We start from the raw sequence: 19,952 nt of genomic DNA on the forward strand, positions 1-19,952 counted from the left end.
GACTACACCTTAGATCATCAGCTAGGCGCAGGCAATAGTGTGTAAGGCATTATTGAATGTGTCACTGTCTGTCATCTTGATTAAAATATATATATATATATATCGACCTGTGCACCTACGTTGTACACTTTAATTTGTAGGCTTGGTTGCAACCTCATGATGGGTATAGGGAAAATGTTAGTATCATGTAGTAGCCTAAATCTATCGATGTTACATTGAGCTGGGTGAATGGAATATGAATGACAGTCATCCAAATATGCTTTAATAGAAATAAGGCCATGCTCATTCATTTTTTCATCTCCATCATCTTAAATGGCACCGACCACCACTGATTTGAATCCATGAATCAATTATTTATCTAATCAACAAAATCTCGACAAGTCATCAATCTTAGTACAGCTTGTCTTCAAGAGGTTTTATATTGTGATTTGTCATTTTACTGACAAAAATATGACCATGAAAGGGATGAGACATAGACAGGGTCTGGTAACAGTATGACATTCATTCATTCAACGTGTACTTTTGATTACTTTTATGATATGTTTATTTATTTGAGCACTCTTATAGATATCATGACAACTGGTAACCGGTTTCACTGTTTCAAACTCACTGAATTGTATGAGGGCAGAGCTCTCTTGAGGTCAAATGAACTTTTATCATATGTCGAGCATTTGAATGATAATACTTTTGATTGTGGATCATATAAATGTCATAAATAAACTATTCAACTTGAGCAAAGAATATCTTCCCAAAGAATTTGACATCAGATTCCTATATCTCCCATGCCATTGTTTCCAGTCACGTCGACATAGTTGGAACGCTTATTTGACTTTTTGTGGGCGCAATTATGTTTACATGCAGGAACATGGGCTACTCTGGGGACAGAATTTTATCTCAATGGAAACCAAGCTGTCGAGACAAAGGTGGTCGTCAAGGTTAAACTATAGGCACCGCAAGTGCCCTATATCAAGGCTGCGCTCTACATTATTCAATAAAACGCACATGAAACATAAAAGAGGTTCAAATGTACGTCCCGGAAGTCAATTATTGCCAACGTGACACTGACTATGAATTGTTTCTTGTTTATTTAAATAGCGCTGCATTTTCTAAAGCAGCAGTTGAAGTGATCATATCATTATCGGAGAGCGCGAGTCACTACAGTCTGTGATGGGACAAAATAAACAGACCCTGTCGCGTTGCTATAAAACATAGGGCCTACGGGCAATTGACAGTTATTTTTACAGTCACGACACCACAGTGGTCATCGTCTAATTGTCTCCTAGTATTCCATTATTAGGCTACCTCATATTCCCTATGTAGAAACGTCATTGGCATGAACTAGGCTACATGATTAATCACCTTCTACAGAGTTGACATGTAAGCTATTCAACAATACCCTCATACACACATAGAATGCATTTATATTTCAAAAGAACAAAACATCTTACCTGCAAATGACCCTGGTACATATTGAGCTTGAAGTCAATTCCTGATTCTGCGACGATGGATTTTTAAGCTACTTTAAGGCTCGCAATACAGATACAGTAAGCGACACTGGGAGTGTCCATACGTACGAAGAGTTCTGTAACAAGAGGCAGAATGTTTCAATTCGCTCAGAAGTGCAGGCTCCAATTGAGTCTTTTAATGTTACGCAAAGGAAAGGAGCTGTCCTCGCTTAAGGTGCTGAAACGTAAGTGTTTTTGTCATGGTTTTTTTGCCGGTTTTTGAAAGGTAGCCAGGCGACAGCACGGGAGAGATAAGTGCACTACCAGAACCCACTTCAATGCGAGGCGCCCAGAAATCTTCACGGCGCTGCCAAAAGCTTCTGGGTCCTCGGCTTCGGATGGACAACAATTCAGTTAGTCAAGTAAAATCTCCCGTGTTATGTCTTCATTGTGCACACTACCGCTCTCCGCCTCTCGACCGTGGCTTAATAATTGTTTTGACGCTTCTTATAGTGCACTCCTCTCTCCTGCTTACCAACCTTCCTCATCTGGGCGCCGCTGGAGCCGCCTCCTGGATTCACGTGCTCTGAAGTAGAAGCAAGTTGAAATTGGGGGCAATTCTGACATTTGGAGCTTGTTTCAGGCGGTGTGCTGCAGGTATTACTATTACTATATTCTGTAGGTATAGGCTAGAGTATGTTTTGGCGCCTACCTATCTATATTTTCAGGTTTATATGAAGCCTTATAATAACTGTTTGCCATCTTGCTGTAGCTGGAAACCAATGAATGCACTGTAATTGGCCTAAACGAACTGGTTGCGTGTGCCCTGAGTCTATACTATAATTCCACCTCCTTGTCACGTCATGCCAAACCGTTGGTTAATAATTTATATATATATATTTTGGGCCGACATTATTCTGCTATACTGTACATTGTCCAATTAGTTCTAGTATGAAGGATTACATAACACGATGCATGCAAATCGGATGATTCCCTTCAAGGTAATCTTGATGATGTAAACTACAGAGTGGAATAAGGCATGCTAGTGCACCGTGATGTTTATCTCTTGGCCAATTACGAAGTAAGGCAGGATGCTTATTTAACGAGACTTGTAGTGATAATGGGGAATCAGTAGCTTAATTACAGTGCAGCACATGGAGTAACAATAATATAATCAACATGAAACAAGAACAACATATGTTTGCAAGAAATTGTAGTGAATTGTTTGACCAATTATAATTGTTGTAGAGTAACAGTGAATGATACCAAAATCTCCGCGTCGTTCGGGTTTGGCCGGGGTAGACCGTCATTGTAAATACGAATTTGTTCTTAACTGACTTGCCTAGTTAAATAAAGGTTAAATAAAAAATATTTAAAACTTTTTTTTAAAATATGCCACATATGTAATGTAATTGATATCAGCTACTCTGCTATATGATCACGTGTAAATATCTTTCTCCATAATATACTACATGAGACAGCATAACATCAATAACGCATTCCTTGCAAATTAACACTTGTTACGCGAAGCTGTAAAAACACAATTATGTTGTCAGATGTGGGATCTGTTAATTTAATTTAATGTATTAACAGGGTTTGCCAATATTCTTTAAATATTGTCACAACCCAAATCTCTCGTGGACAGAGCTAACTAAACATAATTGTTGCTGTAGAATATGTTGGGGATTACTCTGATGTTCGGGATAAGAGCAGGGGTTGTTGAGGTGTTTAGGTTTTTAGTCACTGGTTATTTGGACAAATCATGATTGTGTTAGCGTCTTTAAAATTTCGAAATGGGAGGGGACATTCGGCCCAATACGTGACCCTATCTTGGAAAGATAAATGGTGCTCATGGACCAAGCCGCTCATGGACCAGAAACCAGCCGCCTTGGACCAGAACCAAGCTGCCATGGACCGGAACCCAGACACTAGAACCAGAACCCAGCCACCACGGACCAGAACACATCTGACATGGACCAGAACCCAGCCACCATCCACCATAGACCAGAACCCAGAGGCCATGGACCAGAGCTCATCTGACATGGACCAGAACACAGCCACCAGGCACCATAGACAAGAACCCAGAACCCAGCCACCATGGACCAGAACCCAGCCGCCATGGACCAGAACACAGCCGCCATGGACCAGAACCCAGCCGCAATGTGCCAGAACCCAGCCACCATGGACCAGAACCAAGCCACCATGGATCAGAACCAAGCCACCATGGACCAGAACCCAGCCACCATGGATCAGAACCAAGCCACCATGAACCAGAACCCAGCCACCATGGACCAGAACCAAGCCACCATGGATCAGAACCAAGCCACCATGGATCAGAACCCAGCCACCGTGGATCATGCAGGGAAAATCAAATGATTACACCTGCTCTGTGTTGCTTGCTTGGAATTGATTAAATAAATTCACTAATGTATTCTTTCATATTCCCTCGTGTGTATTTTTATCAATCAATATTGATAGCGCATTAATGTTGGCGTGATCCTAGGGTAGCGAACAGGTACATGCTGGTGTCTGATTCTATTTCAAGGCCCCATTGGGCCATGGTCCCGCATTCCCCCATCTCCCTGTTCTGACAGGCAGTGTGGCTAACTAATCATTAAGGGCAAATAAGTGGAATTGTTGTTGTGTACTGTGGGCCAAACAGTCAGTGCAGTGTGATTTGAAAAACAAATTAATAGAATGAATTGGAGATAATATTTATGTGGAGTGACCATCAGAGCTGAAAATATGAGCTGCTAGAAGCTATTCTTGCATAAGGCTGAAAATGATTGGGCAAACTTCTTGGACATAAGTGATGCAAATGTGGATTGGGTTGATTGCTCAGTCTGCATGTATTCCAAGGTCTTACTGATATTTATGCTGCAGTAGTTTATGTTTCGGGGGGGCTAGGGTTAGTCTGTTATATCTGGACTATTTCTCCTGTCTTATCCAGTGTCCTGTGTGAATTTAAGTACGCTCCCTCTTATTCTCTCACTCTTTCTCTCTAATTCTCTTTTTCTCTCGGAGGACCTGAGCCCTAGGACCATGCCTCAGGACTACCTGGCCTGATGACTCCTTGCTGTCCCCAGTCCACCTGGTCGTGCTGATGCTCCAGTTTCAGCTGTTCTGCTTGCGGCTATGGAACCCTGACCTGTTCACCGGACGTGCTACAGTACCTTTGGTCCTGACCTGCTGTTTTCGACACTCTCTCTCTCTCTACGGCACCTGCTGTCTCTAACTCTGAATGATTGGCTATGAAAAGCCAACTGAAAGTTCATCTCAAAGGCCATGGATAGTCAAGGTGGGACATTTACTCCTGAGGTGCAGACCTGTTGCACCCTCTACAACCGCTGTGATTATTTTTGAACGTTCTACGAACGTTTGAACATCTTGGACATGTACTGTTATAATCTCCAACTGGCAAAGCCAGAAGAGGACTGGCCAACCCGTTCCTGCTTTTCTGGGGAGTTTTTCCTAGCCGCCATGCATCTACATCTGCATTGCTTGCTGTTTGGGGTTTTAGGCTGGGTTTATGTATAGCACTTTGTGACATCGGCTGATGTAAAAAGGGCTTTATAAATACATTTTATTGAAGTTTGATTGATATACATATCTTGCATTTGAGGAGGATTTATTTCAGGTTGATTCATTTATCTCAGTTTGATTAATTTACCTCAGTTTGATTCATTTATCTCAGTTTGATTAATTTACCTCAGTTTGATTCATTTACCTCAGTTTGATTCATTTACCTCAGTTTGATTCATTTATCTCAGTTTGATTCATTTACCTCAGTTTGATTCATTTACCTCAGTTTGATTCATTTACCTCAGTTTGATTCATTGATTTCATTAAGAATCAGCTCAAAAGGCTACCTCACTTTTGAAATAGGTGTGTGTTACTCAAATGTCTTGCGTAACTTTCCCATAATTGTTTTTGTATCTATGTGTGATTTAGGGGAAAAGTTCTAGTTTGTCAATTAATCAAACTGAAGTAAATACATCAGTTATCTCATAGAAATCACCCCTTAACGAGTCATCTCATTACAAGGTAGAAACACAGCTGTGTCAAGGTGATTTAACGTTAGGTAGGCAGCAGCAAGATGATAGTGCATGAAAGGATTCTTGTCTCTATCAATTACTATGTTGACTCAATTCATCACTTACCCGAAGCGCTCTGAGCTGAATAATCCACCTATCAAAGACCACATCAGACTCTGCATTCATTAAACATCATGGTTTTTGATGCTGGACTCAGGAAGTGCTCGCCTATTGTTGTGATGTCCTGTAGGTCACAGGATCCATTGCTGCTTCAATACACACCATATGGCAAATATAACACCGGTGACATCATAGCGTACCATAATTCATTTACAGTGCATTTGGGAAAGTATTCAGACCCCTTCCCCTTTTCCACATTTTGTTACAGCATTTTTCTAAAATGTATTAATTAATTCATTTTTCCTCATCAATCTACACACAATACCCCATAATGACAAAGCAAAAATATGTTTTTGGACATTTTTGCAAATTTATTAAAAACAAAAAACAGAAATACCTTATTTACACCTTTTGCTATGAGACTGGACATGATTTGGAAAGGCACACACCTGTCTATAAAAGGTCCCACAGTTGACAGTGCATATCAGAGCAGAAATCAAGCCATGAGGTCGAAGGAATTGTCCATAGAGCTCTGAGAGAGGATTGTGCCGAGGCACAGATTTGGGGAAGGGTACCAAAAAATGTCTGCTGCATTGAAGGTCCCCAAAAACACAGTGACCTCCATCATTCTTAAATGGAAGAAGTTTGGCACCACCATGATTCTTCCTAGATCTGGCTGCCCAGCCAAACGAGATCATCTGGGAAAATGGCCTTTGTTAGGAAGGTGACCGAGAACACGATGGTCACTCTGACAGAGCCCCAGAGTTCCTCTGTGGAGATGGGAGAACCTTCCAGAAGGACAACCATCTCTTCAGCACTTCAACAATCAGGCCTTTATGGTAGTGTGGCCAGACGGGAGCCACTTCTCAGTAAAGGCATATGACAGCCTGCTTGGAGTTTGTCAAAAGGCACCTAAGGGACTCTCAGACCATGAGAAACCAGATTCTCTGGTCTGATGAAGCAAAGATTGAACTTTTTGGCCTGAATGCCAGCGTCACCTCTGAAGGAAACCTGGCACCATCCCTACAGTGAAGCATGGTGGTGGCAATATCATGCTGTGGGGATGTTTTTCAGCGGCAGGGACTGGGAGAGTAGTCAGGCTTGAGGGAAAGATGAACGGAGCAAAGTACAGAGAGATCCTTGATGAAAACCTGCTCTCCAGAGCACTCAAGACCTCAGACTGGGGCAAAGGTTCACCTTCCAACAGGACAATGACCCTAAGCACACAGCCAGGACAACGCAGGAGTGGCTTCGGGACAAGTTTCTGAATGTCCTTGAGTGGCCCAGCCAGAGCCCGGACTTGAACCCAATTTAACATCTCTGGAGAAACCTGAAAATAGCTGTGCAGCGACGCTCCCCCATCCAACCTGACAGAGCTTGAGAGGATCTGCGGAGAAGAATGGGAGAAACTCCCCAAATACAGGTGTGCCTAGCTTGTAGCGTCATAAATCAAATCAAATCAAATGTATTTATATAGCCCTTCATACATCAGCTGATATCTCAAAGTGCTGTACAGAAACCCAGCCTAAAACCCCAAACAGCAAGCAATGCAGGTGTAGAAGCACGGTGGCTAGGAAAAACTCCCTAGAAAGGCCAAAACCTAGGAAGAAACCTAGAGAGGAACCAGGCTATGTGGGGTGGCCAGTCCTCTTCTGGCTGTGCCGGGTGGAGATTATAACAGAACATAGCCAAGATGTTCAAATGTTCATAAATGACCAGCATGGTCGAATAATAATAAGGCAGAACAGTTGAAACTGGAGCAGCAGCACGGCCAGGTGGACTGGGGACAGCAAGGAGTCATCATGTCAGGTAGTCCTGGGGCATGGTCCTAGGGCTCAGGTCCTCCGAGAGAGAAAGAAAGAGAGAAGGAGAGAATTAGAGAACGCACACTTAGATTCACACAGGACACCGAATAGGACAGGAGAAGTACTCCAGATATAACAAACTGACCCTAGCCCCCCGACACATAAACTACTGCAGCATAAATACTGGAGGCTAAGACAGGAGGGGTCAGGAGACACTGTGGCCCCATCCGAGGACACCCCCGGACAGGGCCAAACAGGAAGGATATAACCCCACCCACTTTGCCAAAGCACAGCCCCCACACCACTAGAGGGATATCTTCAACCACCAACTTACCATCCTGAGAGAAGGCTGAGTATAGCCCACAAAGATCTCCGCCATGGCACAACCCAAGGGGGGCGCCAACCCAGACAGGTTGACCACATCAGTGAATTAACCCACTCAGGTGACGCACCCCTTCCAGGGACCCAAGAAGGCCTAGATGCTGTAATTGCTGCTAAAGGTGCTTCAACAAAGTCCTGAGTAATGGGTCTGAAGAGTTATGTAAATGTGATATTTCAGTTTTTTATTTGTAATAAATGTGCTAACATTTCTAAAACCCTGTTTTTACTTTGGGGTATTGTGATGTCATTATGGGGTATTGTGATGTAATTATGGGGTATTGTGTGTAGATTGATGAGGGGAAAAAACAATTTAATCCATTTTAAAATAAGGCTGTAAACGTAACAAAATGTAGGAAAAGTCAACGGCTCTAAATGCTTTCCGAATGCACTCTATTACATGTCATTCAACATAATTGGATCACGGGTGGCCATTTACAGAAATAGCTACCAAGGATTAGGATGTAACATCTAATAATGTATGAGAAATATTATAGTCATGACCAAATACATCAACCTTTCACACTGCAGTGTCATTAATGAAGTCAAGACTTAGCCAGTCAATTCAAAGGTTATTAATATGAAGCAAGAATAGAATGGCTGGCAGATGGGGGGAATCCATCATTGATATAAATACACCTAGTTTCAATGTGATGAATATGGCCAATTAAAAATGCAAAACTCGTATTATATCCTCAAGTTCTATTGTGTGGAAAGCTGTGGTGTGGTCGGACTGTTTTTTCTTAACTAAGTTGAACTAAGTTTGTTCACTATATGACGTACACCTGCAAAGCCTAGGGTACAGTCCACACTGCCCTTTACTGTGCACATGGGACTAAACGTGTGAATTGAGTAGGAGTAAATTATTGCTAGTTCATGCATAACTACACCAATTGCTACTTTTCAAATGCAAAACAGCTGCTGTGCATCTCCCAGGTGGGTGCTACATTGATGGATACATTTAGTCATCCACAGAACATTTTTTTGGGATTAATATAATCCATTCAGAATGACACTGCATGTTCCTATAGGTCCAGACATCTTCTCTGACGAAATAAACACTCCCTGCTATTTTTTTACATTATGGTGGTAGGCACACATCATCCACTCGACAGTGTTGCAGATGCCCACTTGTTGCACGAACACAAGCAAAAGGTTCAGAGGATTTCAACCCATCAACACACTCCTATATTCTGCTTGTTGATGGATAGGAAATAGCTCTCACCTTGGCCCCTCCACCACATAAACCCCCATCCCCCTCGGTTGTTTTTATGCTTTCCCGCCAGAGAGGGGTACCGACCCTGAGCAAGCACTTTCTAGAGGGTGGATGAGATAACTAGGGTTTTGACAAACAAACCAATCAGAAGACAGGTGGGAGTAAAGATTATTTGTCTTTCCTTGTAGTCATCAAGCACAAATGAGGGGAGATATTTGAAATTCCTTCAGATATATATATAATATAAATAAAATAGACAAAGGATTTCATCATAATGGTGCAAACAAATGAAACACACTGCAATTTGGATTTAATTGATATGGATTTTTTTCTATTTATATAAAACACATAAAAATGAAGAACATCTGTATTAATGTCACTTTTCAATTTGAAAGATTTGTTCCTTTAAGATTGATCTGTGTAAAATATGGGTGAGCAACAACCGTAGAAATTGAATGGCGATGCTACTCCATCAAAGTATTCCAGAAAAGTGCTATTTCCTTTATTTGGGCGGCTAAAACAGACCTATTTGGAGGACAACCATTAGTCAGTCAGTTGTGTCCCACCGACATTGAATCTGATGTGACCCTGGGTGATAGTGACAATGAGGTCATAGAGTAAACCAATCACGGCAAATTATCTGCGCCCTGCTGAACACCAAGAATTCCCATGAGCCTCAGCGGTATCATCTGGCATTTCCTGACGGACAGCACTGGGCAAAACGAGCTGTAATTTCAACTGCTGAGATGTTTTCTCCCTGGTGTCCGACCAGAGTGTTATTACTATATATGGTTGTGTGTTGATTGTACAGATACATCTGAAACCGCCCCAGACAGTTTGATTACCCTGATACAGTTGGTTACATTCCCTTCCTATCCCTTATGCATTTGAGGTGAGGTAGATTAAACAGTATGCAAAGGCTCAATGTCCAGTCAAACTCACATCTCTCCATCTGTCTGTCACCACAGTCAAGTAAGGTCAGCCAGGCTAGTGCGATTACAAATCACATCAAAAGCATATAGATATTGTGGAAATTTAAAGTCTATGGGAATGCAAAGTGAGTGTAAAAATGAAAAGAGAAAGCTTATTGACCTAATGGAATAAGACATAGTAAGAAAACACTGTATATATGATTGAAAACAAAGCAGGGTAAAATAATACAGGAGCTCATTAGTCAGGTATAGAAACAGGCAAACACCATACAAGGTATAGAAACAGGCAAACACCATACAAGGTATAGAAACAGGCAAACACTATACAAGGTATAGAAACAGGCAAACACCATACAAGGTATAGAAACAGGCAAACACTATACAAGGTATAGAAACAGGCAAACACTATACAAGATATAGAAACAGGCAAACACGATACAAGGTATAGAAACAGGCAAACACTATACAAGGTATAGAAACAGGCAAACACGATACAAGGTATAGAAACAGGCAAACACTATACAAGGTATAGAAACAGGCAAACACTATACAAGATATAGAAACAGGCAAACACTATACAAGATATAGAAACAGGCAAACACTATACAAGATATAGAAACAGGCAAACACTATACAATATATAGAAACAGGCAAACACTATACAAGATATAGAAACAGGCAAACACTATACAAGATATAGAAACAGGCAAACACTATACAAGATATAGAAACAGGCAAACACTATACAAGATATAGAAACAGGCAAACACTATACAAGATATAGAAGCAGGCAAACACTATACAAGAAATAGAAACAGGCAAACACTATACAAGGTATAGAAACAGGCAAACACTATACAAGATATAGAAACAGGCAAACACTATACAAGAAATAGAAACAGGCAAACACTATACAAGATATAGAAACAGGCAACAAACACTATAGCTATACAGAGTCAACCAATCAGTATTCTAGCTATACAGTCAACCAATGAGTATTCTAGCTATACAGAGTCAACCAATGAGTATTCTAGCTATACATAGTCAACCAATGAGTATTCTAGCTACACAGAGTCAACCAATGAGTATTCTAGCTATACATAATCAACCATTGAGTATTCTAGCTACACAGAGTCAACCAATGAGTATTCTAGCTACACAGAGTCAACCAATGAGTATTTTAGCTATACATAGTCAACCAATGAGTATTCTAGCTATACAGAGTCAACCAATGAGTATTCTAGCTATACAGAGTCAACCAATGAGTATTCTAGCTATACAGAGTCAACCGATGAGTTTTCTAGCTATACAGAGTCAACCAATGAGTATTCTAGCTATACATAGTCAACCAATGAGTATTCTAGCTACACAGAGTCAACCAATGAGTATTCTAGCTATACATAGTCAACCAATGAGTATTCTAGCTATACAGAGTCAACCAATGAGTATTCTTGCTATACAGAGTCAATCAATGAGTATTCTAGCTATACAGTCAACCAATGAGTATTCTAGCTATACAGAGTCAACCAATGAGTATTCTAGCTATACATAGTCAACCAATGAGTATTCTAGCTACACAGAGTCAACCAATGAGTATTCTAGCTATACATAATCAACCAATGAGTATTCTAGCTACACAGAGTCAACCAATGAGTATTCTAGCTACACAGAGTCAACCAATGAGTATTCTAGCTATACATAGTCAACCAATGAGTATTTTAGCTATACAGAGTCAACCAATGAGTATTCTAGCTATACAGAGTCAACCAATGAGTATTCTAGCTATACAGAGTCAACCGATGAGTTTTCTAGCTATACAGAGTCAACCAATGAGTATTCTAGCTACACTTTTTATTTATCTTGTCTAGAATATTTTGAGTATATACACAGCAACAACTGGCATTAAAGGCATACTTTAGTCATGCCACCACATCAACGACCTTCGACCAACCAACTATAGTTTGCCTGCCAGTGTCACATGCAGAAAGTCACAGAATGAAAGCTTAGCCACACCATCGCCTTCTCACGATCCCCACTAATCCATCTAACATTGGACTATTGCACTGTCTAAATATTTAATGCCCCGACGACATGTCCACAAAGGAAGCTGGACTCTTTAAATATTAAGTCTATTCAGTTGTTCTCCCTGCTTCATTACTGGGGTATGTACAAGGCCAACTTATTCATAATTCATGGGTCTCAAGAATTCCTTCAGATGAAGAGAGACATGCAGAAATCTTCCCATTCATATCTTAAGCAAATATAACACGTTTGTAATAGGAATAGATTAACCAAACCAAGAATAATCATAATGCATTTGTGATGTGTTTTCAACACTGCAGAAATGAGTAAACACTGTAGTACTGTATAGTGTTACTGTATAGTGTTACTGTATAGTGTTACTGTATAGTGGTACTGTATAGTGGTACTGTGTAGTGGTACTGTATAGTGTTACTGTATAGTGTTACTGTATAGTGTTACTGTATAGTGGTACTGTATAGTGGTACTGTATAGTGGTACTGTATAGTGGTACTGTATAGTGTTACTGTATAGTGGTACTGTATAGTGTTACTGTGTAGTGGTACTGTATAGTGGTACTGTATAGTGGTACTGTATAGTGGTACTGTATAGTGTTACTGTATAGTGGTACTGTATAGTGTTACTGTATAGTGGTACTGTATAGTGGTACTGTATAGTGGTACTGTATAGTGATACTGTATAGTGTTACTGTATAGTGGTACTGTATAGTGTTACTGTATAGTGTTACTGTATAGTGGTACTGTATAGTGTTACTGTATAGTGGTACTGTATAGTGTTACTGTATAGTGTTACTGTATAGTGTTACTGTGTAGTGGTACTGTATAGTGTTACTGTATAGTGGTACTGTATAGTGTTACTGTATAGTGGTACTGTATAGTGGTACTGTATAGTGGTACTGTATTTGGCGAACGGTACAAATGGTAGTCTATGTATGATTCTCACATCTCACATGTTCTCACACACTTTTAGCTATATAGACCTAGGCTTTTTAAAACTATTTTAGATCATTGAAAATTGCCAATAATGATTGCTGATCCGTTTAGTTTTAGACATAATATTGATTCCCTTAACAAGAATGATTTCTGATCAGTTTAATATTAGACATATTGAGCCCGGAATAATACAAGGGGTCTGTCTCCATGTTCTGAAGATACAGTATGTAGTGTAGCAAAACACATATTGGATGGGAGCACGTTCATGTAGCCGATGTGAAATGGCTAGCTAGTTAATGGTACGCGCTAGTGGTGTTCAATTGGTGACGTGAAGTAGTTGTTTCCCTTGCTCTGCAAGGAGCTATAGGAAACGACGGCAAGGCACTACAGAGAGTGGTGCGCACGGCCCGGTACATCACAGGACCTCTAGACCAGGCGGGGTCAGCAACTCCAGCCATCCAGGACCTCTAGACCAGGCGGGGTCAGCAACTCCAGCCATCCAGGACCTCTAGACCAGGCGGGGTCAGCAACTCCAGCCATCCAGGACCTCTAGACCAAGCGGGGTCAGCAACTCCAGCCATCCAGGACCTCTAGACCAGGCGGGGTCAGCAACTCCAGCCATCCAGGACCTCTAGACCAGGCGGGTTCAGCAACTCCAGCCATCCAGGACCTCTAGACCAGGCGGGGTCCAGCCATCCAGGACCTCTAGACCAGGCGGGGTCAGCGAGTCCAGCCATCCAGGACCTCTAGACCAGGCGGGGTCAGCAACTCCAGCCATCCAGGACCTCTAGACCAGGCGGGGTCAGCAACTCCAGCCATCCAGGACCTCTAGACCAGGCGGGGTCAGCGAGTCCAGCCATCCAGGACCTCTAGACCAGGCGGGGTCAGCGACTCCAGCCATCCAGGACCTCTAGACCAGGCGGGGTCAGTGACTCCAGCCATCCAGGACCTCTAGACCAGGCGGGGTCAGCGATTCCAGCCATCCAGGACCTCTAGACCAGGCGGGGTCAGCGAGTCCAGCCATCCAGGACCTCTAGACCAGGCGGGGTCAGCGACTGTTCTCTCTGCTACCAAACAGCAACCAACAAGTCTGTAACCAACAGGACGTTGAACAGCTTCTATCCTCAAGCCATAAGACAGCTAAATATTTAGTTAAATAGTTAACCAAATAGCTATCCGGATTATCTGTATTGACCCTTGTTGTACTAACTCTTTTGACTCATCACATGTGCTGCTGCTGCTACTGTTTATTATCTATCCTGGTGCCTAGTCATTTCATTCCTACCTACAGTATATGTACATATGTACCTCAATTACCTCGTCCCCCTGCACATGGACTCGGTACTGTGTGTATAGCCATGTTATTACCTCATCCTCCTGCACATTGACTCAGTACTGGTACCTTGTGTGTATAGCCATGTTATTACCTCGTCCTCCTACACATTGACTCAATACTGGTACCTTGTGTATGTAGCCTAGTTCTGGTACCTTGAGTATGTAGCCTAGTTCTGGTACCTTGAGTATATAGCCTAGTTCTGGTACCTTGAGTATGTAGCCTAGTTCTGGTACCTTGAGTATGTAGCCTAGTTCTGGTACCTTGAGTATGTAGCCTAGTTCATGTACCTTGAGTATGTAGCCTAGTTCTGGAACCTTGAGTATGTAGCCTAGTCCAACACCTGTTGTTGGGAAGGACCCGTAACTAGGTATTTCACTGTTTGTCTACACCTGTTGTTGGGAAAGACCCGTAACTAGGCATTTCACTGTTCGTCTACACCTGTTGTTTGCAAAGCATGTGACAACTACAATTAGATTTTGATTTCATGTTGAGGGTCCCTGGTTCGAGCACAGGTCTGGGCAAGGAGAGGGACGGAAGCAATACTATTGCACTCACACACTATCTATCAATGTAATGATGAGGCCTACCTCATTCACCACTGAAGATTTAAATTACTACCTATGACAAGTACAACAATGGGAATGAAAAGAGCCCCTGGAAATGGGCATGCCGTGTATGTTACCATGCAACACATTATCAGATTAAACTCGAATCGACCATTCATGCAAAACAAACAACACTTTCACTTGCATTGTTAGAATAGACAAAACCGCGTATCACTTTGAATTGATTTACTTCTACTTCTAGTTCATTAACAAGGGGAAGGTGTAGCTAGATTAAATGCCACTGAAATCATAGCTATGGGAGTTGAACAAATACTAGAATTAAAGCATAGTTCACCCACAAATAATGTAGTAAAGTATTAGTGTTTTTTTGCAGACTGTAGTATGTTATACTGTAGTATTTATTGAAGTGTTTTTGTTTTATTGTATTTGACATAGAAGCATGAGGGCTTTCTCCTTGAGGAGACCTACTGGAGAATAGAAAAATGTCCCATAACTTTCAGGTAGGTAGGTAGGTCTAGGATCTGAACGGAGAGTTCAGAGCTTCAGTTCTTTCCTATAACCTGTAGGGAACACAATATATGGTCTATACTTGGCGTGTAGGTTTCTCACTTACATGTGGCACAAATTTGAATATGGCGGAGGGGAATGGGCAAGTTGTATGCACATTAGGTACTGCAGTATTTACTAAAGTTAAGACAATATAGTGTTTTTGTGGACATTTCTGTAGTAATTACTAGAGTGTATCTTTGTGGGTAATACTGTAGTATTCACTATAGTATTATACGTATGCTACAAAATTCTATACTAATTACTACACATGATCGGGGGATACTACAGTGTGTAGTATAGTAATGTACAGCATACTACAGTATTATAAAATAAGCATTTTAATTGACTAGTCAAGTCAGTTAAGAACAAATTCTTATTTTCAATGATGGCCTAGGAACAGTGGGTTAACTGCCTGTCCACAACAGATTTGTACCTTGTCAGCTCAGGGGTTTGAACTCGCAATCTTGCGGTTGCTAGTCCAACACTCTAACCACTAGGCTACCCTGCCGCCCCTGTAGTATTCTATAGTAAACTGTAGCATTTTTCTATGTGGGTGGGTCAAATTCCTTTTACTTAGAGGTGGGTCTGTGGTGACAGCATCCACAATAATATATGAGAAAGTTTCAGCTTGCAATGCAGCTTTGCTAACAACGACCATGGATTACACTATTTATTTTCAACAATGCTAATCATGCTAACGCCTAGCTACAAACAAACGTTTTTAAAAAAACGTATTATTGTGGATGCTTTCACTACTGGCCAGACACAACTGAAGGTAAAAGGAATTTGAAATATCATTTTGGGATGAAATACCCCTCTAAATGTATGCCTTATTCATTAGAAGGGACAACCAAACCTGACATCCTATTCAGTGTCTCTCGACCTGCTATGGTGTCCCTTGGAGCACTGTGTACATGAACCTTTCCCTGGTGTGGGTTAAATCAGGGTCACACAGAGGGATTCTTGGTAGTCTAAAACAAATTAACTTTGAAGCAAAAGTATATGTAGCTGAAAACGGGCAGGAAACAGGTGGTTTTAATAAAGAACCCGGCGCAAATGAACAAAGAGGAGGAGCGTCCAATTTGTAAGTCGCTCTGGATAAGAGAGTCTGCCAAATGACTTAAATGTAATGTAAATGTGAGCGTACATAACATGAGAGAAAACAATAGCACCTCGTGACTGAAGGCAACTGAGGGCAAATAAAGGGGAGTAATCAGGGAGAAAATGATGAGCTGTGCGCAATGATGGTTGCCTGCCATGCACAATGATGGTTGTCAGGTGTGCGCAAAGATGGTTGCCTGCCGTGCGCAATGATGGTTGCCTGCCGTGCGCAATGATGGTTATCAGGTGTGTGCAATGATGGATGTCAGGTGTGCGCAATGATGGTTGTCAGGTGTGCGCAATGGTGGTTGTCAGGTGTGCGCAATGGTGGTTGTCAGGTGTGCGCAAAGATGGTTGTCAGGTGTGCGCAATGATGGTTGTCAGGTGTGCGCAATGATGGTTGTCAGGTGTGCGCAATGGTGGTTGTCAGGTGTGCGCAATGATGGTTGTCAGGTGTGCGCAATGGTGGTTGTCAGGTGTGCGCAATGGTGGTTGTCAGGTGTGCGCAATGATGGTTGTCAGGTGTGCGCAATGAGGTTGTCAGGTGTGCGCAATGATGGTTGTCAGGTGTGCGCAATGATGGTTGTCAGGTGTGCGCAATGATGGTTGCCGGGCGTGCGCAGTGATGGTTGTCAGGTGTGCGCAATGGTTGCCCGGACCAGTGTTTAGTAGACCGGCAACATGGAGCAGCGGAGGGAGCAGGTGTAGGCATGTCAGTATACACCTCACACACATGGTTATGGGCGTAAATAAAGTAAGTGTTCCACCTCCTCCTGGTCACGCCTGGCTGCGACACAGCCTGGGAGCGAACCCAGGTCTGTAGTTACACCTCTAGCACCTCTACACTTTATATACCATCATGGAAGACTGAAACATAACACAACTGTTTGGCATAGAAACACCAGATTTTAAACCCCCAAAAAACATTCCACACACTGGGCCAAAGAGGGCGCATTCAGGTCACTGACTGCAGGAAAGATCTGACTCCACCTAATGCATTCACATACTAGTAGGACCACTCAAGAGAACTGAATGGAATAAAATTAAAAGGAAGAGAGGGAAGGAGCCAGACAACGAGAGAGAGAGGGAAGGACACAGACAGAGGGAGAGGGGGAAGGACACAGAGTGGTGGAGAGAGAGAAGGACACAGTTCGATGGAAAGAGGGAAGGACACAAACAGAGGGAGAGAAGGAAGGACACAGTGATGGAGAGAGGGAAGGACACAGAGTGACAGAGAGAGGAAGAGAAAAACTGGGAGAGATAGCCAGAGTGATGGAGAGAGGGAAGAGAGAAACGTGGAGAGATAGATAAAGAGACAGAGTGATGGAGTGAGGGAAGAGAGAAACTGGGAGAGATAGATAAAGAGACAGAGTGATGGAGTGAGGGGGTTGTGGGTGATGACAGAACGATAGGTGGGGAGAGGGAGAGAGAAAGAGAGGTTGACAAAGAGAGAGAGAGAGAAAGAGAGGTTGACAAAGAGAGAGAGAGAGAAAGAGAGGTTGACAAAGAGAGGGGGAGAGAAAGAGAGGAAAACAAGAGGGAATGAAAGAGGGGGATGAAGAGAGGATTAAATGGCAAGAAACAGAGAGAGAGAGAGAGAGAGAGAGAGACAGTCCTCATGCATCATTGCTGTTTCCCCACTGGACCCCATACTGTAATCCTGTCTGTGGCTGTCAGCAGGGAGAGCCAATCACAGTGGAGCTGTCACATTGTCTCGCTTCCCTGACCTCCCCACCAGCACTGTCACAGAGGGATAATTAGTTTGGGTAGACTTAGCCCTCCCATACACACACACATACACACATCTTGCGATACCCTATATACACACATACAGTATGTGGGCAGAGCACAACAAGGTAGTCACACACAAACACACACACACGCGTGAGCACAAACGCGCACATAAGATGTCGAAAACAAACTGAAGGTAGACACAGTGTAGACAACTTGACATTCCTTCAAACGCACACACACACACACACACACACACAACCACACACATACACACACACAACCACACACACACACACACGGTGGTTTGACTCCATATATTTTCTCGCAGGAAATGACTTCTATACAATGCCATTGTTTTCCTTAAAAGAGCATTAATCAATGGAAGGTTGAGGCTCAGTAAATGAAACTATACAGATGGTTGCAAACCCATGCTGTATTGTTTCAGTTCATTGACTTCCCATTCATTCTTGTCAAATGATGATTGAATTGGGTTTGGGCTCAGTGTTAATTTAGTCGACAATAACTTATGATGAAAAATATTCGTCAACGACCTATTTTTCCGGATGGAAAATAACAAGGATAACGAGACGAGATGAAAAAAAAAAAAAAACTGCAACAAACGAGTTTTCATTTCAGTTTACCAAAATGTGAGGAGAAATCCACGTGAGATTAATGGACATTCAATTTGACATTAAGCTTCTTTTCATCTATTTTATCCAATCATAAGCATGCATGCCTTTGTAGAATATGAAATGCTATCCTCTCATTGGCAGTATTAACATCTTTCAGTTGCACAGTCTAATTCAGCTGATCTGCCGAGCTCTGCCAAACAGCTCACTGGTAGTTACTTCAGTCACTCAGCAAGCTTTTGAACTGATGTGCAGTCAGAACACTTCAATTGTAACTAAAAACAATGATGATTACTCTCTCTCTCTCTCTCTTACTTCTCATGTAAGCTGTTTTTGCTTATTTTTGCAGTGTTATTCATCTGTGTTGCTGCTCTCTCAGTTGTTTTTTTTTTCGGGTTGGAAATATCACTGCTTTTTGTTGAATATTAGAAATGCAGTAATATTTCTGACAATGTGTCACTTTAAGGAATTTACCTCCTTTACTAGTGAAATAATGATTCAATTAAAATGTATTTGTATTTTTTTTTAATTATCTATTTTTTACTTAACACATGTTGGTTAAGGGCTTGTCAGGAAGCATTTCACTGTAAGGGACATCGGCGCATGTGACAAATAATATGTGACAAATAACATGTGACAAATAATATGTGACAAATAACATGTGACAAATAATATGTGACAAATAACATGTGACAAATAACATGTGACAAATAACATGTGACAAATAACATGTGACAAATAATATGTGACAAATAACATTTGACAAATAACATGTGACAAATAACATGTGACAAATAACATTTGACAAATAACATGTGACAAATAACATGTGACAAATAACATGTGACAAATAACATGTGACAAATAACATGTGACAAATAACATGTGACAAATAATATGTGACAAATAACATGTGACAAATAACATGTGACAAATAACATGTGACAAATAACATGTGACAAATAACATGTGACAAATAACATGTGACAAATAACATGTGACAAATAACATGTGACAAATAATATGTGACAAATAACATGTGACAAATAAAATGTGACAAATAACATGTGACAAATAAAATGTGACAAATAACATGTGACAAATAACATGTGACAAATAACATGTGACAAATAAC

General features: G+C 41.6%; 1 protein-coding gene across 1 annotated transcript in view; it reads right to left on the minus strand.

Moving 5' to 3' along the window:
- The window catches only part of pex5la (peroxisomal biogenesis factor 5-like a), a 167,515-nt gene extending 165,545 nt beyond the window's left edge, over positions 1 to 1,970 (minus strand). The window contains exon 1 of the mRNA XM_064953049.1: positions 1,449 to 1,970. Coding sequence (XP_064809121.1) covers positions 1,449 to 1,469 — 21 coding nt within the window. The 5' untranslated portion in view covers positions 1,470 to 1,970. The remainder of the gene's footprint in view (positions 1 to 1,448) is intronic.
- Between the last annotated feature and the right edge of the window lie 17,982 nt (positions 1,971 to 19,952).

The sequence above is a fragment of the Oncorhynchus masou genome, chromosome 31 (genome assembly GCF_036934945.1).
Source record: "Oncorhynchus masou masou isolate Uvic2021 chromosome 31, UVic_Omas_1.1, whole genome shotgun sequence".
NCBI lineage: Eukaryota > Metazoa > Chordata > Actinopteri > Salmoniformes > Salmonidae > Oncorhynchus > Oncorhynchus masou.